At 48.3% G+C, this 22,448-nt stretch overlaps 1 protein-coding gene across 2 annotated transcripts in view; it reads right to left on the reverse strand.

The window, feature by feature from the left end:
• The window catches only part of TBC1D2B (TBC1 domain family member 2B), a 76,702-nt gene that overhangs the window by 6,575 nt on the left and 47,679 nt on the right, over positions 1–22,448 (reverse strand). For both annotated transcript variants that reach the window (XM_066354791.1, XM_066354790.1), the window contains exons 5-11: positions 15,715–15,947; positions 14,731–15,126; positions 14,116–14,226; positions 12,927–13,120; positions 9,562–10,056; positions 7,344–7,461; positions 2,461–2,646 (exon numbers count right to left, since the gene is read on the reverse strand). In XM_066354791.1, the coding sequence (XP_066210888.1) occupies positions 2,461–2,646; positions 7,344–7,461; positions 9,562–10,056; positions 12,927–13,120; positions 14,116–14,226; positions 14,731–15,126; positions 15,715–15,947 (1,733 nt within the window). The remainder of the gene's footprint in view (positions 1–2,460; positions 2,647–7,343; positions 7,462–9,561; positions 10,057–12,926; positions 13,121–14,115; positions 14,227–14,730; positions 15,127–15,714; positions 15,948–22,448) is intronic.

A 22,448-nucleotide genomic window follows, 5' to 3' on the forward strand; every position in this document is an offset into this window, starting at 1 on the left:
GTTGATTCTGAAACTCTTAGAAAGCTCAACACCTCCATGCAGTTTTATTTCAACTAGTGAAACTAGGGTCTGACTTTTGAAAACAGTAAAAGAGAATGTGTGTGTGTGTGTATGTGTGTGTGTGTGTGTGTGTGTGTGTGTGTGTGTGAGAGAGAGAGAGAGAGAGAGAGAGAGAGAGAGAATCAGACAGAAGGACAGATAAGGACAGACAGACAGAAAGGGAGAGAGATGAGAAGCATCAATTTTTCACTGAGGCACCTTAGTTGTTCATTGATTGTCTTCTCATATGTGCCTTGACCGGGGGCTACAGCAGAACGAGTAACTCCTTGCTCGAGCCAGCGACCTTGGGTTCAAGCTGGTGAGCCTTGCTCAAAACAGATGAGCCTGCGCTCAAGCTGGCGGCCACGGGGTCTCGAACTTGGGTCCTCCACGTCCCAGTCCAATGCTCTTTCCACTGCGTTACTGCCTGGTCAGGCAGGATTGGAGTCTTAACTGCCCACACCCAATGCCTTGGCTGGCCTGTCCAACCTGCACTTCCGCTTATCTAGAAAGCAGTATTTGCAGCATTTAAATATGCTATCTTTCTGTTGACATTCCTAGCAATGGCCATAATCGCAAACACTGTAGAGATCCTGGTTGAGAATTCTTTTTCATGGTGACAGACTCAAGTCCTGTAGGATAGAGTGTCAGGAGGATACACACACCTTGCTGGTGGGACTACAAATCAGTAAGGCACTTTGAAGGGCAATTTGGCATTACCTATGAAAACTACAGACAGGTTTACCCTTGACCCAGTACTTCCACTTCCAGGACTAAGCCCACAGATGTGTGGAAAGACATCATAAAGGACAGTTACACATATTTCTAGGTCATCTGTACAAGGAAATATTGTGCAGAGTTAAAGAAAAAAAAAAAGAGCCTGATCTATATGGCCTGATATGGAACTATCTCCAAGATATATTAAGTTAAAAAAAACCCTATATTTTAAATATACATAAAATATCTTGAGAAGGATATGTAATAAATCAAGAAGAGAGACTAGAAGACTGGGGGTGGAGAGATCTCCTCCCTACCACATTCCTTTAGTTATAAGATCTCCTTTCTACTACAAACTATGAGTTATGACTTGAGTTCATCATTTACTAACTTAAAAACTGATTTTTAAAAACATACAATAGACTGGGCCCTAGCTAGGTGGCTCAGATAAAGTGTCATCCTGATACACCAAGGTTGTGGGTTCAATCCTGGGTCAGGACATGTACAAGAAACAACCAGTGAAGGCATAAATAAGTGAAACAACAAATCAATGTTTTTTTCCTCTTTATCTCTCTAAAACCAATTTTAAAAATTTATAAAAAGTTATGGCCCTGGCCAGTTGGCTCGGTGGTAGAGCATTGGCCCGGTATGTAGATGTCCTGGGTTCAATTTCTGTTCAGGGCACACAGGAGAAGCATCCATATGCTTCTCCACCCCTCCTCCCTCTCACTCCCCCCCCCCCCAATTCCTGCAGCCATGGCTCAATTGGAGCAAATTGGCCCTAGGCGCTGAGGATGGCTCCATGGCCTCCGCCTCAGGCGCTAAGAAGAACTCAGTTGCTGAGCAGCAAAGCAATGCCCCAGATGAGCAGAGCATTGCCCCCTAGTGGGCTTGTTGGGTGTATCCTGATCAGGGTGCATATGGGAGTCTGTCTCTGCCTCCCCTCCTCTCACTGAAAAAAAAAAAGTTATAGCCTGACTAGGCAGTGGCGCAGTGGATAAGAGCATCGGACTGGGACGTGGAGGACCCAGGTTCGAAACCCCAAGGTCATCAGCTTGAGCGTAGGCTCATCTGGTTTGAGCAAGGCTCACCAGCTTGAGCCCAAAGTCGCTGGCTTGAGCAAGGGGTCACTCAGTCTGCTGTAGCCCCCTGGTCAAGGCACATATGAGAAAGTAATAAAAAAACAACTAAGGTGCTGCAACAAAGAATTGATATTTCTCATCTCTCTCCCTTCCTGTCTGTCTGTCCCTATTTGTCCCTCTCTTTGTCTCTCTCTGTCTCTGTGACACACACACACACACACACACACACACACACAAAGGTTACAAAAAACACAACAGACTGGGTGGGGGGCTTGTGGCCATAAGGGTCTACAGTAGACCCCCTGAGTTTGCCCCTGATAATCTGCATACTTATCTCTTGGCCTCAACCTTCTCATTCACATAATGGAGACAACACCACTGTCAGTTTGACACGGTGAGTCTCAGCCTGAAAACCATCAGAGTCCCCATGTATAGGACAAGGGCGCTAAATGTTTCAGACAAACAAGCAAATGAATGCTATTTCCTGTGACCCCAGCCCCCCTCCACTGGCACACCGTGCTGAGAAGGCTCTGGCCCAGGGTGCCCCTCACATGTCCCAGGTGAGCCAGCCACTCTGCCACTACTGACGCTGCCCACACAGTCACTCAGAGAGCAGACCCACCTTTGGTCCCTCATACAGGAAAGAGTCCCATATTTTGAAGAGGATGTCACTGACAACACTGTCCACAAACACCACCAGAAACCAGTTGAACGTAATGAGGGTGTAGTCCACTTTGTACTGTTCAAAGTGGGTGTGTAGTCGCGGCAGCTTCTCATTCATGAGGTCTCTGAACACCCGCTGGTCCACCTACATAGAGAACAGAGGGCAGAGACATGGGTCCACCACAGCACTGAGCAGGCAATCTGAGGCCCAGGGCATGGACAATGGTCCAAGTGCACACTTGGACCGCCAGGGCTCGGCCCTGGGCGGATTGCAGGTGCCACTGAGTGCCTGTGGCCTGTCACCCTTTCCACAGGCCAAGGCAAGGGGGTGGGCAATGGCCTGAAGACCACTCCTGTACCCAATATGCCCTATGACAGCAGACGCTGCAGGAGCCAGCAGAACAGTCAGTCTTGCCAATCCCTGTGTGAGTACAGGGGATGCTGCTTCAAAGGACTGCAGACTAACTGCCAAAGAGCAAATGGGACATCACCATGTCCACCCAACAGGGCGGTAAAGGCAGCAAGGGCTCCAGAGTCAGGGTTTGAATCTCAGTCTTCCACTTACTAGCTATGTGGCCAGTCCCCCTGGAAGGCCGGCTAGTGATAGTGCTTTTTTTTTTTTCCCAGAGACAGAGAGAGTCAGAGAGAGGGATAGACAGACAGGAACGGAGAGATGAGAAGCATCAATCATTAGTTTTTCATTGCACGTTGCAACTTCTTAGTTGTTCATTGATTGCTTTCTCATATGTGCCTTGACCACGGGCCTTCAGCAGACCAAGTAACCCCTTGCTGGAGCCAGCGACCCTGGGTCCAAGCTGGTGAGCTTTTTGCTCAAGCCAGATGAGCCCGCGCTCAAGCTGGAGACCTCGGGGTCTCGAACCTGGGTCCTTCCACATCCCAGTCTGACGCTCTATCCACTGTGCCACCTCCTGGTCAGGCGATAGTGCCTCTTTTTAAAAAAATATTTCATTGATTGGTCCTGGCCAGTTGGCTCAGCGGTAGAGTGTTGGCCTGGCGTGCAGGAGTCCCAGGTTCGATTCCCGGCCAGGGCATACAGGAGAAGTGCCCATCTGCTTCTCCATCCCTCCTCCTCTCCTCCTCTCTGTCTCTCTCTTCCCCTCCCGCAGCCAAGGCTCCATTGGAGCAAAGTTGGCCTGGGCACTGAGGATGGCTCCATGGCCTCTGTCTCAGGCACTAGAATGGCTCCAATTGCAGCAGAGCAATGCCCCAGATGGGCAGAGCATTGGATCTTGGTCAGGTGCATATGGGAGTCTGTTTGAGTGACTCCCCACTTCTAACTTCGAAAAAAATAAAAAAATAAATTATTGATTGATTTTACAGAGGGAGGAGAGAGAGAGAGGGGGAGAAACAAGAAGCATCACCTCAAAGTTGTTTCACTTTCGTTGTTCATTGATTGCTTGTCGTTTGTGCCTTGACCAAGCAAGCCCAGGGTTTTGAACCAGTGACCTCAGTGTTCCAGGTAGATACTCTATCTACTGCGCCACCACAGGCCAGGCATAGTGATGGTGCCTCTTATCTGCTGGTGTTATTCTGTCCCTCGACATTCAAATAACAATGACATATCTGCACTGCTTCATGCCTGGCACTGGCCAGTACTGGTGATGACAGGTGATAGGGACCAGCAGCTGCCTTTAAGGGGATGTAAGCACCCAACCAGGCAATGGCGCAGTGGATAGAGTGTCAATCTGGGACGCTGAGGACTCAGGATCAAAACCCCGAGGTTGCCGGCTTGAGTGCGGGATCCTAGACGTGACCCAAAGTTGCTGGCTTGAAGCCCAAGGTCGCTGGTTTGAGCAAGGGGCCACTGGTTTGGCTGGAGACTGCCATTCAAGACACACATGAGAAAGCAATCAATGAACAACTAAAGTGCCACAACTATGAGTTGATGCTTCTCATCTCTCTCCCTTCTTGTCTGCCTGTCCCTCTCCTTCTCTCACTAAAAAAAAAAAAAAGAGGGGGGCTGTTATGTTAGGTTGGCAAGGTAGAAGGACAGTTGACCTCAGGACCAAGTGATGGCCACATGATTCATTCTGCCTGGAGGGTCAGGGCTAAGGACGCCTTACAGGAAGGGACTTACAAGCTGGCCTTGAAGTGGGAGAGGACACATGCACATGTCTCTCCTCCCAGCCAGGTGGCAGATGATGTGTCACTCATAAAGCTGCCTGGTGCTTGGCAGAGGGCTGGGTGCGTAAGAGCTGGCCAGGGACTGCTTGCTCAGGCCTCTGTTCATCCCCCTCCCAATCTGGGCTTAGGAGGATGTGGAATGACTCTATCATTCATCTCTGTGTCCTCAGCACCTAGCAAGGTCCCAGGCCACCATGTGCAGTCAACAGATAGAACAGATGGGAAATGTCTGAACTGCTGCAGCAGGGGGGCGTAATGTGCACTGGGTCCTGGCAGCAGGCATTTGACAGGGATTTGTAAGCACAGAAGGGGGGGGGGGGGGCAGAGCGCGCGCGCGCGCACACACACACACACACACACACACAAGGCTGCCCCCATTTAGGAGCAGTGTAGTGAAATATCCATCATAGGAGAATGGTCAAATACATAACAGGCACATGCTGAAGGAATATCATAGCCACTGACCAGGATGATTACAAAATATGTATGACACAGGAGAATGCTTGGGCTATAATGGAAACCAACCCAGGTTAAAAAAAAAAGAAAGAAAATGGGAAATACATCAAAATGCTAACTACTATTCTATAGCTGGTAGGGTAACAGGTGTTTCTCACTTTCTTAATATCTTTCTATCTTAAGAAACTTCTCTTTATTGAGACCTTTACTTTTATAGTCAAGAGAAGACATCTCCTTAGAGTTTACATGTGTATTTGTGAGACAATGTGATGCAGATTTTATCTTAAATATACCCTTAAAACAGGCCTTCCTCTGTTGCCTATAATAACAATTTAATAATAATTTTATTGAGTTCTGAGAATGTTCTCAGCATTAACTCTTTTTTGGGGGGGGGGGTATTTTTCCAAAGTTAGAAGCGGGGAGGCAGTCAGACAGACTGCCACATGTGCCAGACCAGGACCCACCCAGCATGCCCACTAGGGGGCGATACTCTGCCCATCTGGGGCATTGTTCCATTGCAGCCAGAGCCATTCTAGTGCCTGAGGCAGGGGCCATGGAGCCGTCCTCAGAACCCGGGCCAACTTTGCTCCAATTGAGCCTTGGCTGTGGGAGGGGAAGAGAGAGAGAGGAAGGACAGAGGGAAGGATGAAGAAGATGGGCGCTTCTCCTGTGTGCCTGACCAGGAATCGAACCTGGGACTTCCACACGCCGGGCTGACACTCTACTGCTGAGCCAATCAGCCAGGGCAGCATTAAACTCTTTTAATATATCATCAGAATTCAATCTCAAACACTCTTATGAAGGGAGTATGATGCTCATCTTACAGATGAGGAAACTGAGGCACAGGGACGGTAAGTGAGGTGGCCAACCTCTACAGCTCACAGGAGGGAGGGCCTAGCTGTGGTCAGCCATGGGACCCTCAGCCCAGCTCCTGACCAATGGCAAAGATGCAACTAGAAAGTGAAACTCAGAGGCCAATGCAGATATTTACAACAGGGGGTCTTTACCAGAGAGATGGCCATCCTGGTGACAACAGCTGAGAAGCCAAACAGCTGATGGGGAGGTGGCCACAAGGCAAAGACAGAAAGGACCCCAGGTTAGAGCACAAAGGTCTCCACTGGTGGGGGACCTGACACTTAGGAGACACAGCCACTGACAGGCAGTGCCCTGACGCAGAGGGTGAAGTGCTTTCAATACACTTCCCGCTCCCCTCACCCCCTAGCCAACTCAGGACATGGGAGGCAGCCTGTCAACTCAGCCCTTGGGACGCTGAGTGGAGTAGGGAGTATGAGGAGGGCATAAACTTGGGGACAGGACACAGCAGAGCAGAGACTAATGCAGAGCTGTGGTTGAGAGACAGACATGCTCTCAGGCAGGACATGACTGCGAGAGACGTGACAAGCACTGCCAGCAGGAAGCAGGGTCATGACGATGACACCCTCAACCACAGGGGCCGTCTCCAGCAAGACAGAATTCTGGGCTCCCCAGCCCATGTCATCATATCCTGTCCCCTGGCTCGCACCGCAGGTGTGGTGGACACGGACTGGCTGCTCGGATCTGCTGGGGAAGGTGACCAAGCTGATGGCTCAGCACTTCCCTCTGGGTCTATCACTGCATTCGCTCACAGCCACCCTGCCGGCAGCTCCCAACCCAGAGCGAGCACTGCAGCAGCAGGGACACAGCCCATCCCTGGAGATGCCTGCACTTTCAACAGGTGGCCTTGGCTGAGGACTCCTCGCCAGCCTGGCCAAAACTTTCTTAGAACTGCACAGTAGTCTGAGATCATTCCACCCACACTTCCTTCCTTCCCTGGGCCCTTCACAGGTGTTTCCCCCAGGAACCTACAGCACATCTACTCATGCCCTGGCCTCTGCCTCCTGGAGAAGCTGAGCAGGCACGGTCCCAAGGGCCCTGGACCATGGCTCAGCCTGCCAGGCATACGAGGCCCTGGGCCAAGAGTGCTGACCTGTCACCATGCAGAGCAGGTCTGCAGGGCTAGCTGGTCTAGTTCTCACTGGGATCTAACAACCTGCTGGGCCAGGCGCCAGAAAGCCCGGTCCATACCCACTTGCTCAGGACAGCGGCCCCGTCTCCAGCGTGGCCCTGCCTGTGCGCCTCACTCAGGGGTCGTCAGGGCTGAAGCCACGCAGAGGAAGCCTCCCCCACCAAGGTTCAGTTCAAGTCACTTCTCTGCTCTAATTCTACAAGTTGCTGACAGAAGCACAATATATTAAGAAATACCTGGGATCCTAAAAGAGTCTTTGTGTAATAGTCTCGAGGCATGAAGACTTCCACTATGGTAACCAGGCACCAGAAAGCGTCCTCTTGTTCAAGGTACAGGAGCGCCACTGCCGCCAACCTACAAGCAAGCAGGGAACAGGCTGAGTGCTGGCATGTGCCACTCTCTCTCACGGCGTGGCTGTCTAGTTCTCCAAAAAATGACAGTAAGTACATGTCAACAAGGAAGGCATTTCCTCAAGTTTGAGAAGCAATGCCACACTTCCTCCCCCTTAATTTGGTTTTTGTTTAAAGATGATGAAATTGTTTCCCAGTTGTCAACCAGCCTCATTTAAAAAAATTTTCATTATGAGATTTTTGCTAATGCAGCTAATTCTTTGAGTTTATTGTTCAAGAAGTTCCAACTGATCCTTTTATGCACAAAAAACCCAGAGCTGATGGAAGAGGCGAAGAACACATGATGGTTTGAAAAAACGTTCCCGATGCCATTCTGCTTAAAAGGGGGCTTCAGACCCGACCCTAAGGGTCAGCACGTGGGGTAGGGGACAGCCACACACATCAACTATTACAGATTCACGATGGGGACTTGGGTCTAGCCACTGACGCCATCACCACTCAAGAGTTTACTTATTTAGTCATCCGGTGTGGCTCTGAGCAAGCGGCACTCAGGGCACAGGACGAAAGAATACGGCAGCGGAAAGTGCCCGCTCCACGTCTGCAGTCCAGAACCTCTGCCTGTGACATGAGGCTTCAGTGTACCCCTCACGGGAAAGCCCCCGAAGCCACTTCTCAGAATCGGTTTTTGTTTTTTGTTTCCTTAAATGAAATTATAATGAATTCATCTAAAATTAAAAGGCTGAAGAAATAAAAGAACTGGGGTAGGTGGATGAAGGCATGAGTGGGAAGGAGCGGTGGTCAGGGGATTGGAGGTGTGGAGAGAAAGCTTCAATATTCCGAGACATCACGTGTGTAGAAGAACTGATTCTCTGACCCTCCCAGATAGCTGGGGTTACTGTATCCCCAAACAGGCATGCTCTGTCCTCACCGGGACCCCTTGCATTTCACAGGTTTCCAGCTTCCAGAAATGTTTAGACTGAATATATAAGGTGAGTTTAACAAAACAAGACGGCTTCACCAGGCAGTGTTCTATTACAGGCTTTTCCTCTAATGGGGACAGGATGTAGATAGGCAGCCCAGGTGCCTTTTCATGCAAAACACAGAGATGCCACCCTCTCCTCACCCCCACAGAGGCAATGACTTCCAGGAAACTACTTGCTTTCATGTCTTAACAAGTAACATTACAGTTACACCTTTCTTCCTGCAGCACGTTCATCTCAGATGCAAATAGGCAGCCCTTATCTGGAGGTCTAAAAGGCCTGTGAGCAGCCACAATGTCAGCTCATGCAGTTGACTTACAGGGGAATTCCCGAAGAACACACAGAATGTCTACATTCTTATTTCGTCCACATATAACCCGGGGCATCTACTTTTATGACACAGAGAGGACTCTAAATGGACAACTGTAATGACAGTGGTGAGAGAAACAGACAAGGAACAGAGCGGCACAAAAAGTGCCACAGCACTCATGGAGTCCAGTGACGGGGCCGTTGCCCGGGCAGCAAACCTCAGTACCTGCCGAGGTCTCATCCTGTCCCAGCTCAGCTCAGAGTCGCCTGCGTCAGTAAAAGAGGACAGACTTTCAGAGTCCTCTATGAAAACAAGGAGAGACTCGAGTCCAAACAAAAACAAGTTCAGGCTCTTCGAGGGCTAAGCTTCAACCAGCTGGAGGACTGTCTAGGCAACCTCTTGACTCACAAAGACCCCGGGTACACAGGAAGGCCACCGGGTTTCACGTCATGCATGAGAAACGAATGAAGTCACACTCTGATGAAAGCCCTAGTGTGATAAGAACCATGAGGAAAAGGAACCTAGTTGTCTCAGATCAATTGGACTTTGGCATTCTTTTTTTTTAAGTATATGTGCTACCAAAGCGAGCACTAGACTTTGGTGTTCTTAACATTCTCTGAAAACACGTTTGTTTCTCTTATTTTAGAATAGGGGAGATTGCGTAATTAAAACTGGCTTACTGTAGCTCCTTATTCCATTAATAAAATATTGGCTTTTCCTGGCTAAGCAGGAGGGGAGGCAGCTCTCCGGCAGTGCCTGGTGCCTACAGATGATCTTAGTGGCAAACAGGGGCATTCTGCGGGCAAGCACCCACCTGTTCAGGCCCTGGCAGTAGCCAATATCCGGGTTCCGCCAGGAGAAGGCCAGCAGCACGTTGCGTAACTTCTGAATGCCTTCCGACGTGGGGCAGGAGTAATGTTTGTTATTGGGCAGAGTCCGCAGCAGGTCTAGCTCGATCTGCTTGGAGGCTGGGTTTTGCTTCTCCAGCGCCTTCTGAAGTAGGGTTTGGAAGTACCCGGGCTTAGTGCTGTCCTTGAACTTCCTGGTGTGAAGGTCCACGCACCACTTCCACACCTTGGATCGGTGCTCATGGGGAATGCCCGCCCGGATCAGGTTCTTCAGTTCTGGGGAGCACATCATCTCCCGGTTCATCGTGCTCGCAAAATAGTTTTCCCACTTGACCCCAGTGGAAACCTCCTGGTTTTCTGTGAGGTAGAGAGTCTTCAGGTCCAATGCCCGGACTTTGGCCACCAATTTCTCTTCCTCGTCATCCTCTGGGACAGTCTTGAATCCATAAATATCATATTCACTGTGGAGAAAAACAACAGGGGAAACTGAACGATGTAAACTTGGCAAAAAGACCAAAAAGAGAACCTAGAAATTAGCTCTTATGTAATGGTCACTTTGATATGTAACCAGGCATTTCAACTCATGAGGAAATAAGCATCTCCATAAACAGGGTGAGGACAACTGATTATCTGTACAGGGGAAAAAATTAAGTTAGATCTCTTCTTGATACCATAGAAGAAAAAAATTAATTCTACATGGTTTAAAGCCCTAGATGTGAAAAGCACAGAGGATACAAAACCACAAAAACAAGGCTGACACATTTGGTGTGTGTGTGGGTGTTTATGTATCACACATGTATTTGCATAGCTTTTATGTTTGAAAAGTATCGTTTTAAAAGGTGAAAAGACAAAGGAGAAAAACTTTTTCTTTTTAAGTGAGAGACAGAGAGAGGGATAGACAGGGACAGATAGGAAGGGAAAGAGATGAGAAGCATCAATTTTTCATTGCAGCACCTTAGTTGTTCATTGATTGCTTCTCATATGTGCCTTGACTGGGGACTCCAGCAGAGCAAGTGACCCCTTGCTCAAGCCAGCAACCTTGGAGTCAAGCCAACGACCTTGGGCTTCAAGTCAGATCCTACACTCAAGCCAGCGACCCCACACTCAAGCTGGTGAGTCCATGCTCAAACCGGATAAGCCCACACTCCAGGCAGTGATCTCAGGGTTTCGAATCAGGGTCCTCTGAGTCCTAGGCTGATGCTCTATCCACTGCGCCACCACCTGGTCAGGTGAGAGAAAAACATTTATAAGCTATTAGTGGTGTAGGCTGTGGTCAATCACACTATGGGCTGCAGAGACATCCATGCCCTCATCTGTGGAACCTGTGAAAATGTGACATTATGTGGCAGATGGGATTAGTTACAGAACCTAAGATAAGGAGGTTATCCTGGGTTACCTGGTGGGCCAAGGCAATCACAGGAGCCCTAGGAAGTAGAAGAAAACAGAATTAGAGAGATGCAGCAATGGAAGAGGCAGCAGAGATGTGAGGAGAGGCACTGGCCATCTGTGTCTGGCCTTGAAGATGAAAGAAGGGGCCACAAGCCAAGGGACATGGGTGGCTGTAGGACCTGGGAACAGCCACAACTGACAGCCAGCAAGGGAATAGAGACCTGATCCCACAATTGCGAAGAATTATATTCTGCCAGATTGAATGACCAAGGACACAAACCATCCCCTAGAACCTTGAGAAGTAGTGCAGCCCTGCCGACACCTGTGAGACCCATGCTGACTGCTGACCTACTGAACTGTAAGATGACTCACATGGATGGTTTTAAGCCACTAAGTGTACAACAATCTGTTACCCAATACAAAAGCCCTTCACACACTGTGCTCATGTGGACACACTGCATCATGGTTTGTAATAAGGAAAACTGAATGATCCCACACGCCCACCCGAGGAAGGAGTACGGTCATGTGGTGTGCTCCCACAATGAAGGTATGTGAGCAGTAACAACACACACCTGACCCGTGGGTACCTGGACAATTTCAGAAAATACTGTTAAAAGAAGCCTCAAAAAGATAGGACTGTGGTGGGGTTAGTGTATTAAAACGTGTCATCAGTTGGAAATACATATTAAGTGTTTAAAGATGAAATTACACATCTAGCATTTGCTTAAAAATATTCCAGAAAAAAATCACTTTGTGTGAGGGGAGAGTGAGATGAACCAGGATTGGCAAACATAAACTGCTAAAGCTGGTCACACTTGCACATGGGTTTTTTTTGTAAGATTCTATATACTACTTCGTATGTTTACAATTTCCCATAATAGAAAGCTAAAATAAGTCAATATACAGTCATTGTTCTGTGTCTACATAACGTATGAAGACATACAGCACAGTCAGAGCCCAAACGCATGGGGAGGAAGACACAGCACCCCGAGAGCAGCTGGCTGGAACACCCACACCGGAGTCCACTAGGAACAGAGCAGGAGTATGTGGTGCAGGGTGGCCGCCAGGCTGGGGTCCTCCTGTCCTTGCCACTCTGGGGCTGTGTGACCCTGGGAAAGTTATGTCACCTCTCTAACCCCAACTTCTTCATCTGTAAATTAAGGATAAAACACCCTCACTGAGCAGTAAATACGAGCCTGTGTGTAAGATCCTCACACAGCTCCCGGCACTCAGTGAGAGCTTAACAATGGCGTTGCCCACATTCTGGCAGCACATGTTGAACCACAGTCTGAGTGGCTCAGGCAGTGCAGGCCAGGGCTGTCGGCACACAGAAGGCAAAGCCAAGCTGATGCCAGGCTCAGCCCAGGATCAAGGTGGGGCGGGAGAGGCAGCAACCTCCGTAAGTAGGGCCTTGGCATTGGGCTGCAGGGTCTGTCCCTGAACAGCAAGGGAGTGAAACAGAGGACTTGCACCTAGTAAACCTGCAATTTCTCCTCTCCAGCATTTCACGAATCTCATTTTTCAGAAATTCAAATATGAAGGTTCTTAATCCAAGATCCATCACAGGCTTACAGCCTGATTTTCTGAAAAATACACATAATATGTATATGTATCCAAGTGCATTTTGGGGGCAAGTGTGTCCATGGTTTGTATCAGACCCTCAGTGAGTTCTGAACCACCAGTCAGGTTGCACTGGAAACAGAACCAAGGCTACCGTTCACCCTGGCATGGAACGCAGGAGGAAAGTCCTGCAATAAAAAAATCCGGGCTGAGTCCTAGCTCTGTGACTTGGTTATTCTGGCAAGAGTAATGAGATTATCTGTTCTAATGACGACAGGACTTGTCATGAGCATCCGATGAGACAGTCATGTAAAGCTCTCTGTGAATCACTGCTGCTGTCACTCCCACTCCCACCACCACCACCAGTCACTGGTCCTGTTACCTGACAAGATGAGGTTTCACGAATGCCTGCTCTGGCTGCTCTGGGCCCTCAACCTGCAAAGCATCCTCCAGCAGCTGGGCTATGACATCCCGGGCTGGCCCCTGTTCTTCTGAGCAAACCGGTGTCTTCATTTCTTGGAGCAAGATCAGGTACTTACTTTCTATCTGGCAGAGCTTGGCTTCCAGGCTGGAATACTGCAAAGAAAGTAGTGGTTACCTCCATCCAGACAGAGATGCAGAAAAAATAAACCTTAGGTACCGTGGCTATCAATGAATGACAAGCCCAAAACTACTAGGAAAAGCCAGAGACACTAAATCCAAGGCAAGCGACTAATTTATGCCCTCACACCAGTCATTTAAAATGGCCTGCCAGGGGCTCCCCTTCCTTCGATGGTGTCTGGCACAGAAGAGGTGCTACTAATAAGACTTCTGGATGCCAACACAAGCATCAGTTCTGGACAGGGGTGAGGTGAGCTGCAGAAACCAGGCCACATGCCCATTAGGGAGGATGAGCTGAGTGCCACTTGGCACATGGGTCATGAGCAGCCTCCCCGTGCTCAACACCTTCTTAGGACAATGACTCAGGACTAGTTCTCAACTGCCACCTTATAAAGCAAATCAAATATACCCTTAGGAAGCATGCAGAATGAGGTGTGGGAAGCTGCTCTGAGGATCATTCTAGAGGCAGATCAGGTACACAGCAGTTGCTGACACACTGTCACTGAATTTCACTGGACTATAACTGCAGTGTTGGTGATGTCTTTAAACTTCGCAATGCCCTTTGCAGCCACAATCATGTCTGACCCTCACACCAGCCCTGTCAGGCTCACAGGGGAGGCACTGTCCTCACCACCCCCTTTTACAGAGAAAATACAGATTCACCTAGCCCAACAGCATTAGTCAAAAATTCAAATAACCTTAATTTGGGGGGCTCGGAATTGTATTTAATTTTTTTCTGTAAACTCCATTATATGTGTGAAAGGAAGCAACATCTCAGGACACTGTCTTCTGTCTTCATCCCAGACACATGAAACAGCAAACAGCATCAAACACTGCAAGTATTTTAAGTATATTTTGGTGTCAGTGACCAACATCCATCCCAGCATGCGCGCTGAATGGGTTTTCAAGCACGTCCATTTCAAAATGGCTTCCAAATTGCCAGGTAATGGAATACATCCACCCTGACCCACCTTGGCCATCAGATCCCTCTCTCTCCTTTCTGCATTTCTCCGCAGTGCTGAGAGTTCCAAAATTTCCTTATTTAGAAATTTATTTTGGGTTTTGTACCCCTGCAGATTATCCTGTTGAAAAAAAAAAAAATCCATCCATTCACTTTGGCTGTTAATATTTTGCTGCCTCACCAAACAGCCCTGCTAAGTTAGAGCAAGTTCTGAGGAACTGAAACTGATTATCAGGCACTTTCTGGTTAATATTTGGGGCAGCGCTTGGCAGGGCACGGCAAGCAGGAACTACTGTCTGATGAAAGAGATGGGGAAATGACTTTATTTAACGGTGGTGATACTCCTGAACTGAACACGGTGGGGCAAGACGCAGCCTCCACAGGTACGTGGAAAGGTGAAGCCTGAGGGTTGCATAAGCCACGTCTCAGCTGCCTGGAAGTAGGAGAGGAGAGAGAGCTGAAACTGCTGGGGCAATAGCAACATTGCCGGGCTGCCTTAGGAGACTAGGAATTATTTCGCTGTCGCTCAGAGGACAGTAGCCTTCGAGTGACATCAACGGACACAGACTGGTAAGGGGTTTGGGGATCTCTTGTCCCAGTAATCAGAGCCCACACTGGCTCTTACCTTCAGCCTGTCCAGCTCCAGCTGGTCCCTGCCGGCAGAGGCCGCTGTGGGGGAGCTGGGCGCCCAGGTGGGAGAGGCTGCGCTGCCCTCGCATTCGCTGAGCTGCCGCGACAGCTTGATGATGACCTCGTCCTTGGCCTGGATCGTCTCCATCAGCATCCCCAGCTGTTCGTTGAGCTCACCCACTTTGCTCTTCAGTGTTCTCACCTCCTGCTGAAGGCTCTCTTTCTCCAGGTTGAACCTCTCCAGCTGGCTAGCGAGGCCCAGAATCTGGTCATCCTTCTGGTGTAGAAGCTCCAGTGTGTCCTGAGGGACCCCGTCGCAGAGCCGGCTGCTCGTGAAGTACTTGTCATACTGAGATGACCGCACTGTCTGCTGCAGCAGCCGCACGAGCTCCTGGAGCCGGAGCGGGTGAAGGGCAGGGAGAGGAAAACAGGACCGGGTAAGTCTACACTGGAACTGGAGGGAATGCAGACACTTTGCTGGCAACATTTTAATACCAAACTTCCTCCTGAAGGATCTCAAAAATAAAGAGGAAAAAAAACCCCATAAAGACCATCCGTAGAGAACAATGGTCGGAAACAGGAAATAATGGGCACACATGCTGTAATTAGCAATGGTTCCGGGTAAATGCTCACCCGTATTAAAAACTGGCCTGCTAAGCAATTAAGGGCGGTTAGGTCTGATTAGCTCACAAGGAGAGTGTTGTTTAACAGGATGTGGAAAGTATTTTAACAACTACTCACTGACTCTAGGCTGAAGCTCAGACAGAGTTGATGCCAGAGCAGGAGGGAGTAAGGTGCACACAACACACTCCTCTGACCACTCGAAGGATCTGCACTCTCCTTGCAAATTCAAATACTTCTGAACAAATGAGCAGGCATGGTGGCAGTGCCTAACATAATGGCTATAGCAACATAAAACTTTTAGAGTCCCTGGCCTGCTGACGTGGAATGAGAGAGAATTGTGAAGAAGAAAAGGTACCTTCTGACTAGACAGGTCTTTCTGTAAACGTTCCAGCTCTTCCTGCTGGCTTTGGACCTGCAGCTGCATGTCAGAGGCGGGCTTGCTGGCGCCACCACTGCCTGATGTCCCCTCGGTTGCAGGATCACCGCTATTGTGACGACTTTTGTATGATCCAATCATGTCTTTCAAAGGGCGCTTTCCTTTGTAGGGAACGCGTCCAAAATCAAAGGGGAACCCTGAGCCAGTTACTCCTACAGAGAAACAAAACTTATTTTTCAAGAGCAGGCCAAATCTTACTTTTGGAAACTCCAATAAAATACATTAGGCTCTCACCTCTCACCTTCCAAGGAGTCTGCATTCATACCATAGAGATGCCTCTGCCCCTCGCATTCTTGAAAACAACCGTGCCTGAGTAAGATGTGCTCCCCCACCGGATGCTTCTGTACAAGACTCTACCACGTGACCACTTTAAAAGACTACACTGTCATCTGATTGCTCAATGTTTGCCTTAAGACAGATGAAAAAAAGGCACTAATGAGGAATTAATGACAAAACAGTACTATAGCTCTCCTAAGATTCTTTGGTAATGCTAAGTTTATTTTCCAAAATCTATTTTCAAAAGCTCAGTGATAAACCTCTATGTTCACATAACCATTTTCCCACTTCAGGTACTTTGAGGACCAAAGAGAACAGAGACCCAGGCCAGGGAAGGGCGTGGCTTCTCCAGTGCCCACAGCATCTTGAGAACATGGATGGTGTCCCTGCCCTAGGACACCCTGTGAGGACGGCCCCACCTGTGAAGTTGGATGGCAGGTTCCAAGGACAGGACTTAGACATACTAGGGACCCTTGGCTTCTATCTTTGCTAATTTGTCCTTAGTAAAAAACAAACAAAAGGTCCAAAATGTATATAAAAATTATAAACACATGTTTTAAAGCACAACTATATTCTGTTTCTTAAAAATTGATATTTAAGAATACTGAGGAATCCAAACAAATTTTTGTGTAGATGGATTCAAATATATATTTAAAATATTAGGGGAGACACACAGGAGTACATACTCTACAGATTCCATTTATATAGTATAAAGTTAGAAAATAGGCACAATGAACCTATGTTGTGTGAGAAGTTGAGGGCAGTGATCGGAAGGCCTGAGGGCAGGGCCAGCTCCTGGGAGCAGTATTGACCAATTTGAGTGTTAGCAACGTGAGTGTGGTCACTATGGGACGATCCAGTGAGTGATACAGTTCTGATTTGGAGTCTTTCCTGTATGTTATACTTCTATGAAAAAGTTTACTTAATAGGGGGAAGGGTAGCTCACCTCCTGTGAATGACATGGACAAGCTGGTGGGGTTATTCTGGAGTCATTAGAGGAAATACCCATGAATGAAGCAAAATCAAAGTCAGAAACACCTCTGTCCCTTTGTGTCTTCCATGTAGGCTCCCTCTCAAAGGGCCAGGGGCTCTGTAAAGAAGCTACTCTCGGCCCTGGCCAGTTAGCTCAGTTAGTTAAGAGCATCGTCCCAAAATGATAAGGTTGCGGGTTCAATCTCCAGAAGGGCACATACATGAAGCACGACTGAGTGGAACAACAAATGAATGCTTCCTTTTCCCCACTCTCTCTCTCCCTTCCTCTCTCTGTCTCTCTAAATATCAATCAATAAATAAAAAGAGTAAGCCCTGGCCAGATAACTCAGTTAGCTGGAGCATCGTCTTAGAGCACAGAGTTTGCTGATTCGATTCCCTGGCCAGGGTACATACAGGAACAGCTCGATGTTCCTGTCTTTCTCTCCCTGCCTCTCTCAAAACAAACAAACAAACAAACAAACAAAGCTACTCTCAAAACAAACAAACAAACAAACAAAACAAGCTACTCTTCTAGAAGCTGGGAAGTTCTCATCTCTCCATGTCACTAAGCCCTTTGAGACCCTTCCCAGATCTGCTCACATTCATCCCTTCCCATCTAATTCCCAAAGTCTCTACAGGAAGTCACATCCCTTCCTATCTATTTTTTTTGTGTGTGTGTGTGACAGAAGAGAGAGGGGCAGATAGGGACAGACGGACAGGAAGGGAAAGAGATGAGAAGCATCAACTCATAGTTGTGGCATCTTAGTTGTTCACTGATTGCTTTCTCATATGTGCCTTGACCGAGGGGCAACAGCAGAATGAGTGACCCCTTGCTCAAGCCATCAAACCAGATGAGCCCATGCTCAAGCTGGCAACCTTGGGGATTCTAACCTGGGTCCTCTGCATCCCAGACTGATGCTCTATCCACTGCGCCACCGCGTGGTCAGGCACATCCCTTCCCATCTAATTCCCAAAGTCTCTACAGATAAGTACACATCTCATCTTCAATAATACAAATGCCCCCTCCTCCAGAACACCGGCCCAGTCCACAGTGAGCCCTCTCCTGGGTGCTCCCCTTGCCTCTGCTGTGCACAGCTTGTCACATTGCACATGCAGGTTGGTTCCACACCTGATCCTGTGGGACAAAGGCAAGCTCACCTCAAAGCAAGTCATGGTGGTCCTTTCCAGGGACAGAGAAACATTTTCTCAGCTAATACTTGCTTTCCCAATAAACATTTCCTGAAATCCTGCCTCCTACTCCTACAAGTCAATGCTTGAATCAAGCATAAAGTAGAATTTCAAGTTTGTTATTTTAAATATAAAACATCAATATTCCCTTAATGGATGAATGGATGCAGCACCATGAATGATTGCTTAAAGCATCAGGCAAAAGGCAGCAGGAAATCCGTACCAATGGATCAGGCAGATACCCTAACCCTGATCAATGTTCGTTATTCCAGATGTGGTACAACAGGAAACACACAGCATCCCCTCGCAAAATGTAATATTCTTGCCACGATGAAAAGTCAGCCCTGAATCTGGGAAGGCCTCTGCTCTAGAGACCAGTATACACAAAACACAAAGACGCAAGAGCATATTAAGGGACCCCACATAAATACAATTAGCAAAATCCTTGGCATGAAAGCCCTGTTTCTTCAATAAGCACAGCAAGGCAACAAAAGGACAAACCACAGAAAGCTATTCAGACAGAAAGAGACCCAAGAAGACAGAGTTACTAAACACACACGCAGCCGTGGTTGGCTAACTTAGTTGGTTAGAGCATTGTCCCAGTACGCCAAGGTTGTGAATTTGATCCCTGGTCAGGGCACATACAAGAATTAACCAATGGGGCACCAGCAACCCCCATACCTGAACGCCCTAGGTAGCAGCAGCAGAGGGTATGGTGGGCCTGCAGACAGACCACACCTAGGGAACACAGAGGCCACACCCAGTGGACTCCAGTGGCCAAAATCTTCTTTGACATAGACAAAATGAGAAGGCAGAAAAATGCAACACAAATGTATCAAGAGAAATCCCCAGAAAAGGACCTGAATGAGTTGGATATAACCAAATTACCAGATGCAGAGTTTAAAATAATGAGTGTGGCCCTGGCTGGTTGGCTCAGTGGTAGAGCGTGTGGGAGTCCCGGGTTCGATTCCCGGCCAGGGCACACAGGAGAAGTGCCCATCTGCTCCTCCACCCCTCCTCCTCTCCTTCCTCTCTGTCTCTCTCTTCCCCTCCCGCAGCCAAGGCTCCATTGGAGCAAAGTTGGCCCGGGTGCTGAGGATGGCTCTGTGGCCTCTGCCTCAGGTGCTAGAATGGCTCTGGTTGCAACAGAGCGACACCCCAGATGGGCAGAGCATCGCCCCCTGGTGGGCATGCTGGGTGGATCCCGGTCGAGCGCATGTGGGAGTCTGTCTGACTGCCTTCCCCATTTCCAACTTCAGAAAAAATACAAAAACAACAAAAAAAAGGCCCTGGCCGGTTGGCTCAGCGGTAGAGTGTCGGCCTGGCGTGCGGGGGACCCGGGTTCGATTCCTGGCCAGGGCACATAGGAGAAGCGCCCATTTGCTTCTACACCCCCTCCCCCTCCTTCCTCTCTGTCTCTCTCTTCCCCTCCCGCAGCCAAGGCTCCATTGGAGCAGAGATGGCCTGGGCACTGGGGATGGCTCCTTGGCCTCTGCCCCAGGTGCTAGAGTGGCTCTGGTTGCGGCAGAGCGACACCCTGGAGGGGCAGAGCATCACTCCCTAGTGGGCAGAGCGTCGCCCCTAGTGGGCGTGCCGGGTGGATCCAGGTCGGGTGCATGCGGGAGTCTGTCTGACTGTCTCTCCCCATTTCCAGCTTCAGAAAAAAAAAATACAAAAAAAAATACAAAAAAACAACAACGATTGTTAGGATGCTCAAATATCTTAGAACAACAATAGATGGTCATTACGAACACCTAAATAAAGAGATAGCAAATATAAAAAAGGATATTGAAATAATAAAAAAGAATCAGTCAGAAATGACAAATACAATATCAGAAATAAAGAACATAAAGGAAGGAATTAAAAGCAGGATGGATGAAGCTGAGAATCAAATCAGCAAGTTAGAGGACAAGATAAACAAAGGCACGGAAACAGAGCAGAAAAAAGAAAAGAGACTCGAAAAGTCTAAGGAAACTCTAAGAGAGCTCTGTGACAACATGAAGAGAAATAATATCCGCATCATAGGGGTTCTTGAAGAAGAAGAGAAAGAACAAACATGTTCAAACATATCATAGCTAAAAACTTCCCTAAATTAAGCCAGGAAAACGTCTCACAAGTTCAAGAAGCACAGAGAACTCCATTAAAGAGAAACCCAAAGAAATCTACACCAAGACATATTATAAGTAAAATACCAAAGCTAAGAGATAAAGAGAAAATATTAAAAGCTGCTAGAGGCCCTGGCTGGTTGGCTCAGCGGTAGAGCGTCGGCCTAGCGTGCGGAGGACCCAGGTTCGATTCCCGGCCAGGGCACACAGGAGAAGCGCCCATTTGCTTCTCCACCCCTCCGCCGCGCTTTCCTCTCTGTCTCTCTCTTCTCCTCCCGCAGCCAAGGCTCCATTGGAGCAAAGATGGCCCGGGCACTGGGGATGGCTCTGTGGCCTCTGCCTCAGGCACTAGAGTGGCTCTGGTCGCAACATGGTGACGCCCAGGATGGGCAGAGCATCGCCCCCTGGTGGGCAGAGCGTCGCCCCATGGTGGGCGTGCCGGGTGGATCCCGGTCGGGCGCATGCGGGAGTCTGTCTGACTGTCTCTCCCTGTTTCCAGCTTCAGAAAAATGGGAAAAAAAAAAAAAAAAAGCTGCTAGAGAAAAAAAGGCTATCACCTACAAAGGAGCCCCCATAAGGATGACTTCTGACTTCTCAACAGAAACACTTGAGGCCAGAAGGGAATGGCAAGAAATATTCAAAGTAATGCAGAACAAGAGCCTACAACCAAGATTACTTTATCCAGCAAGGCTAGCATTTAAAATTGAAGGAGAAATAAAAAGCTTTCCAGACCAAAAAAAAAAAACTCAAGGAATTTACTACAACCAAACCAATGCTGCAAGAAATGCTAAGGGCCTGTTGTAAACAGATCAAAGAGGAAAAAGAATATAGCAAAAGAGGAATACAGTTTTAAAGAATAAAATGGCAATAAACAACTACATATCAATAATAACCTTAAATGTAAATAGATTAAATCAGGCATCCCCAAACTACAGCCTGCGGGCCACATGCAGCCCCCTCAGGCCATTTATCCGGCCACCTGCCGCACTTCCAGAAGGGCTACCTCTTTCATTGGTGGTCAGTGAGAGGAGCACTGTATGTGGCGGCCCTCCATCAGTCTGAGGAACAGTGAACTGGCCCCCTGTGTAAAAAGTTTGGGGACTCCTGGATTAAATAATACAATAAAAAAACATAGGGTAGCTGCGTGGATAAGAAAACAGGACCCATACGTATGCTGTCTACACTGTAAAACAAAAGATGCACATAGACTGAAGATAAAAGGATGGAAAAAATATTTCACGAAAATGGAAATGAAAAAAAAGCTGGGGTCTGACCTGTGGTGGCACAGTGGATAAAGTGTCGACCTGGAAACACTGAGGTCTCCAGTTTGAAACCCTGGGCTTGCCTGGTCAAGGCACATATGGGAGTTGATGCTTCCTGCTCCTCCTTTCTGTCTGTTTGTCTGTCTCTCTCTCTCTAAAATGAATAAATAAAAAAATAAAAAAAGCTGGGGTAGCAACACTTATATCAGACAAAATGGACTTTAAAACAAAAGCTATAGTAAGAGATAAAGAAGGTCATTACATAATGATAAAGGGAGCAATCCCACAGGAAGATATAACCATTATAAATATCTACACACCTAATACAGGAACACATACATATATAAAACAGACTTTGATGGATTTAAAGGGTGAGATCAACAGCAATACTATAATAGTAGGGGATTTCAATTCCCCACTAATGTCACTAGATAGATCCTCAAGAAAGAAAATTAACAAAGAAACAGCAGGCCCTGGCTGGTTGGCTCAGCAGTAGAGCGTCAGCCTGGCGTGCAGGAGTCCCGGGTTCGATTCCTGGCCAGGGCACAAAGGAGAAGCGCCATCTGCTTCTCCACCCCTCCCCCTCTCCTTCCTCTCTGTCTCTCTCTTCCCCTCCCGCAGTTAAGGCTCCATTGGAGCAAAGATGGCCCGGGCACTGAGGATGGCTCTGTGGCCTCTGCCTCAGGCACTAGAATGGCTCTGGATGCAACAGAGCAACGCCCCAGATGGGCAGAACATAGCCCCCTGGTGGACATGCCGGGTGGATCCCGGTTGGGTGCATGCGAAAGTCTGTCTGACTGCCTCCCTGTTTCCAGCTTTGGAAAAAATGAAAAAAAAAAGAACAAAGAAA

Source organism: Saccopteryx leptura, chromosome 13 (assembly GCF_036850995.1).
Source record: "Saccopteryx leptura isolate mSacLep1 chromosome 13, mSacLep1_pri_phased_curated, whole genome shotgun sequence".
Classification (NCBI taxonomy): Eukaryota; Metazoa; Chordata; class Mammalia; order Chiroptera; family Emballonuridae; genus Saccopteryx; species Saccopteryx leptura.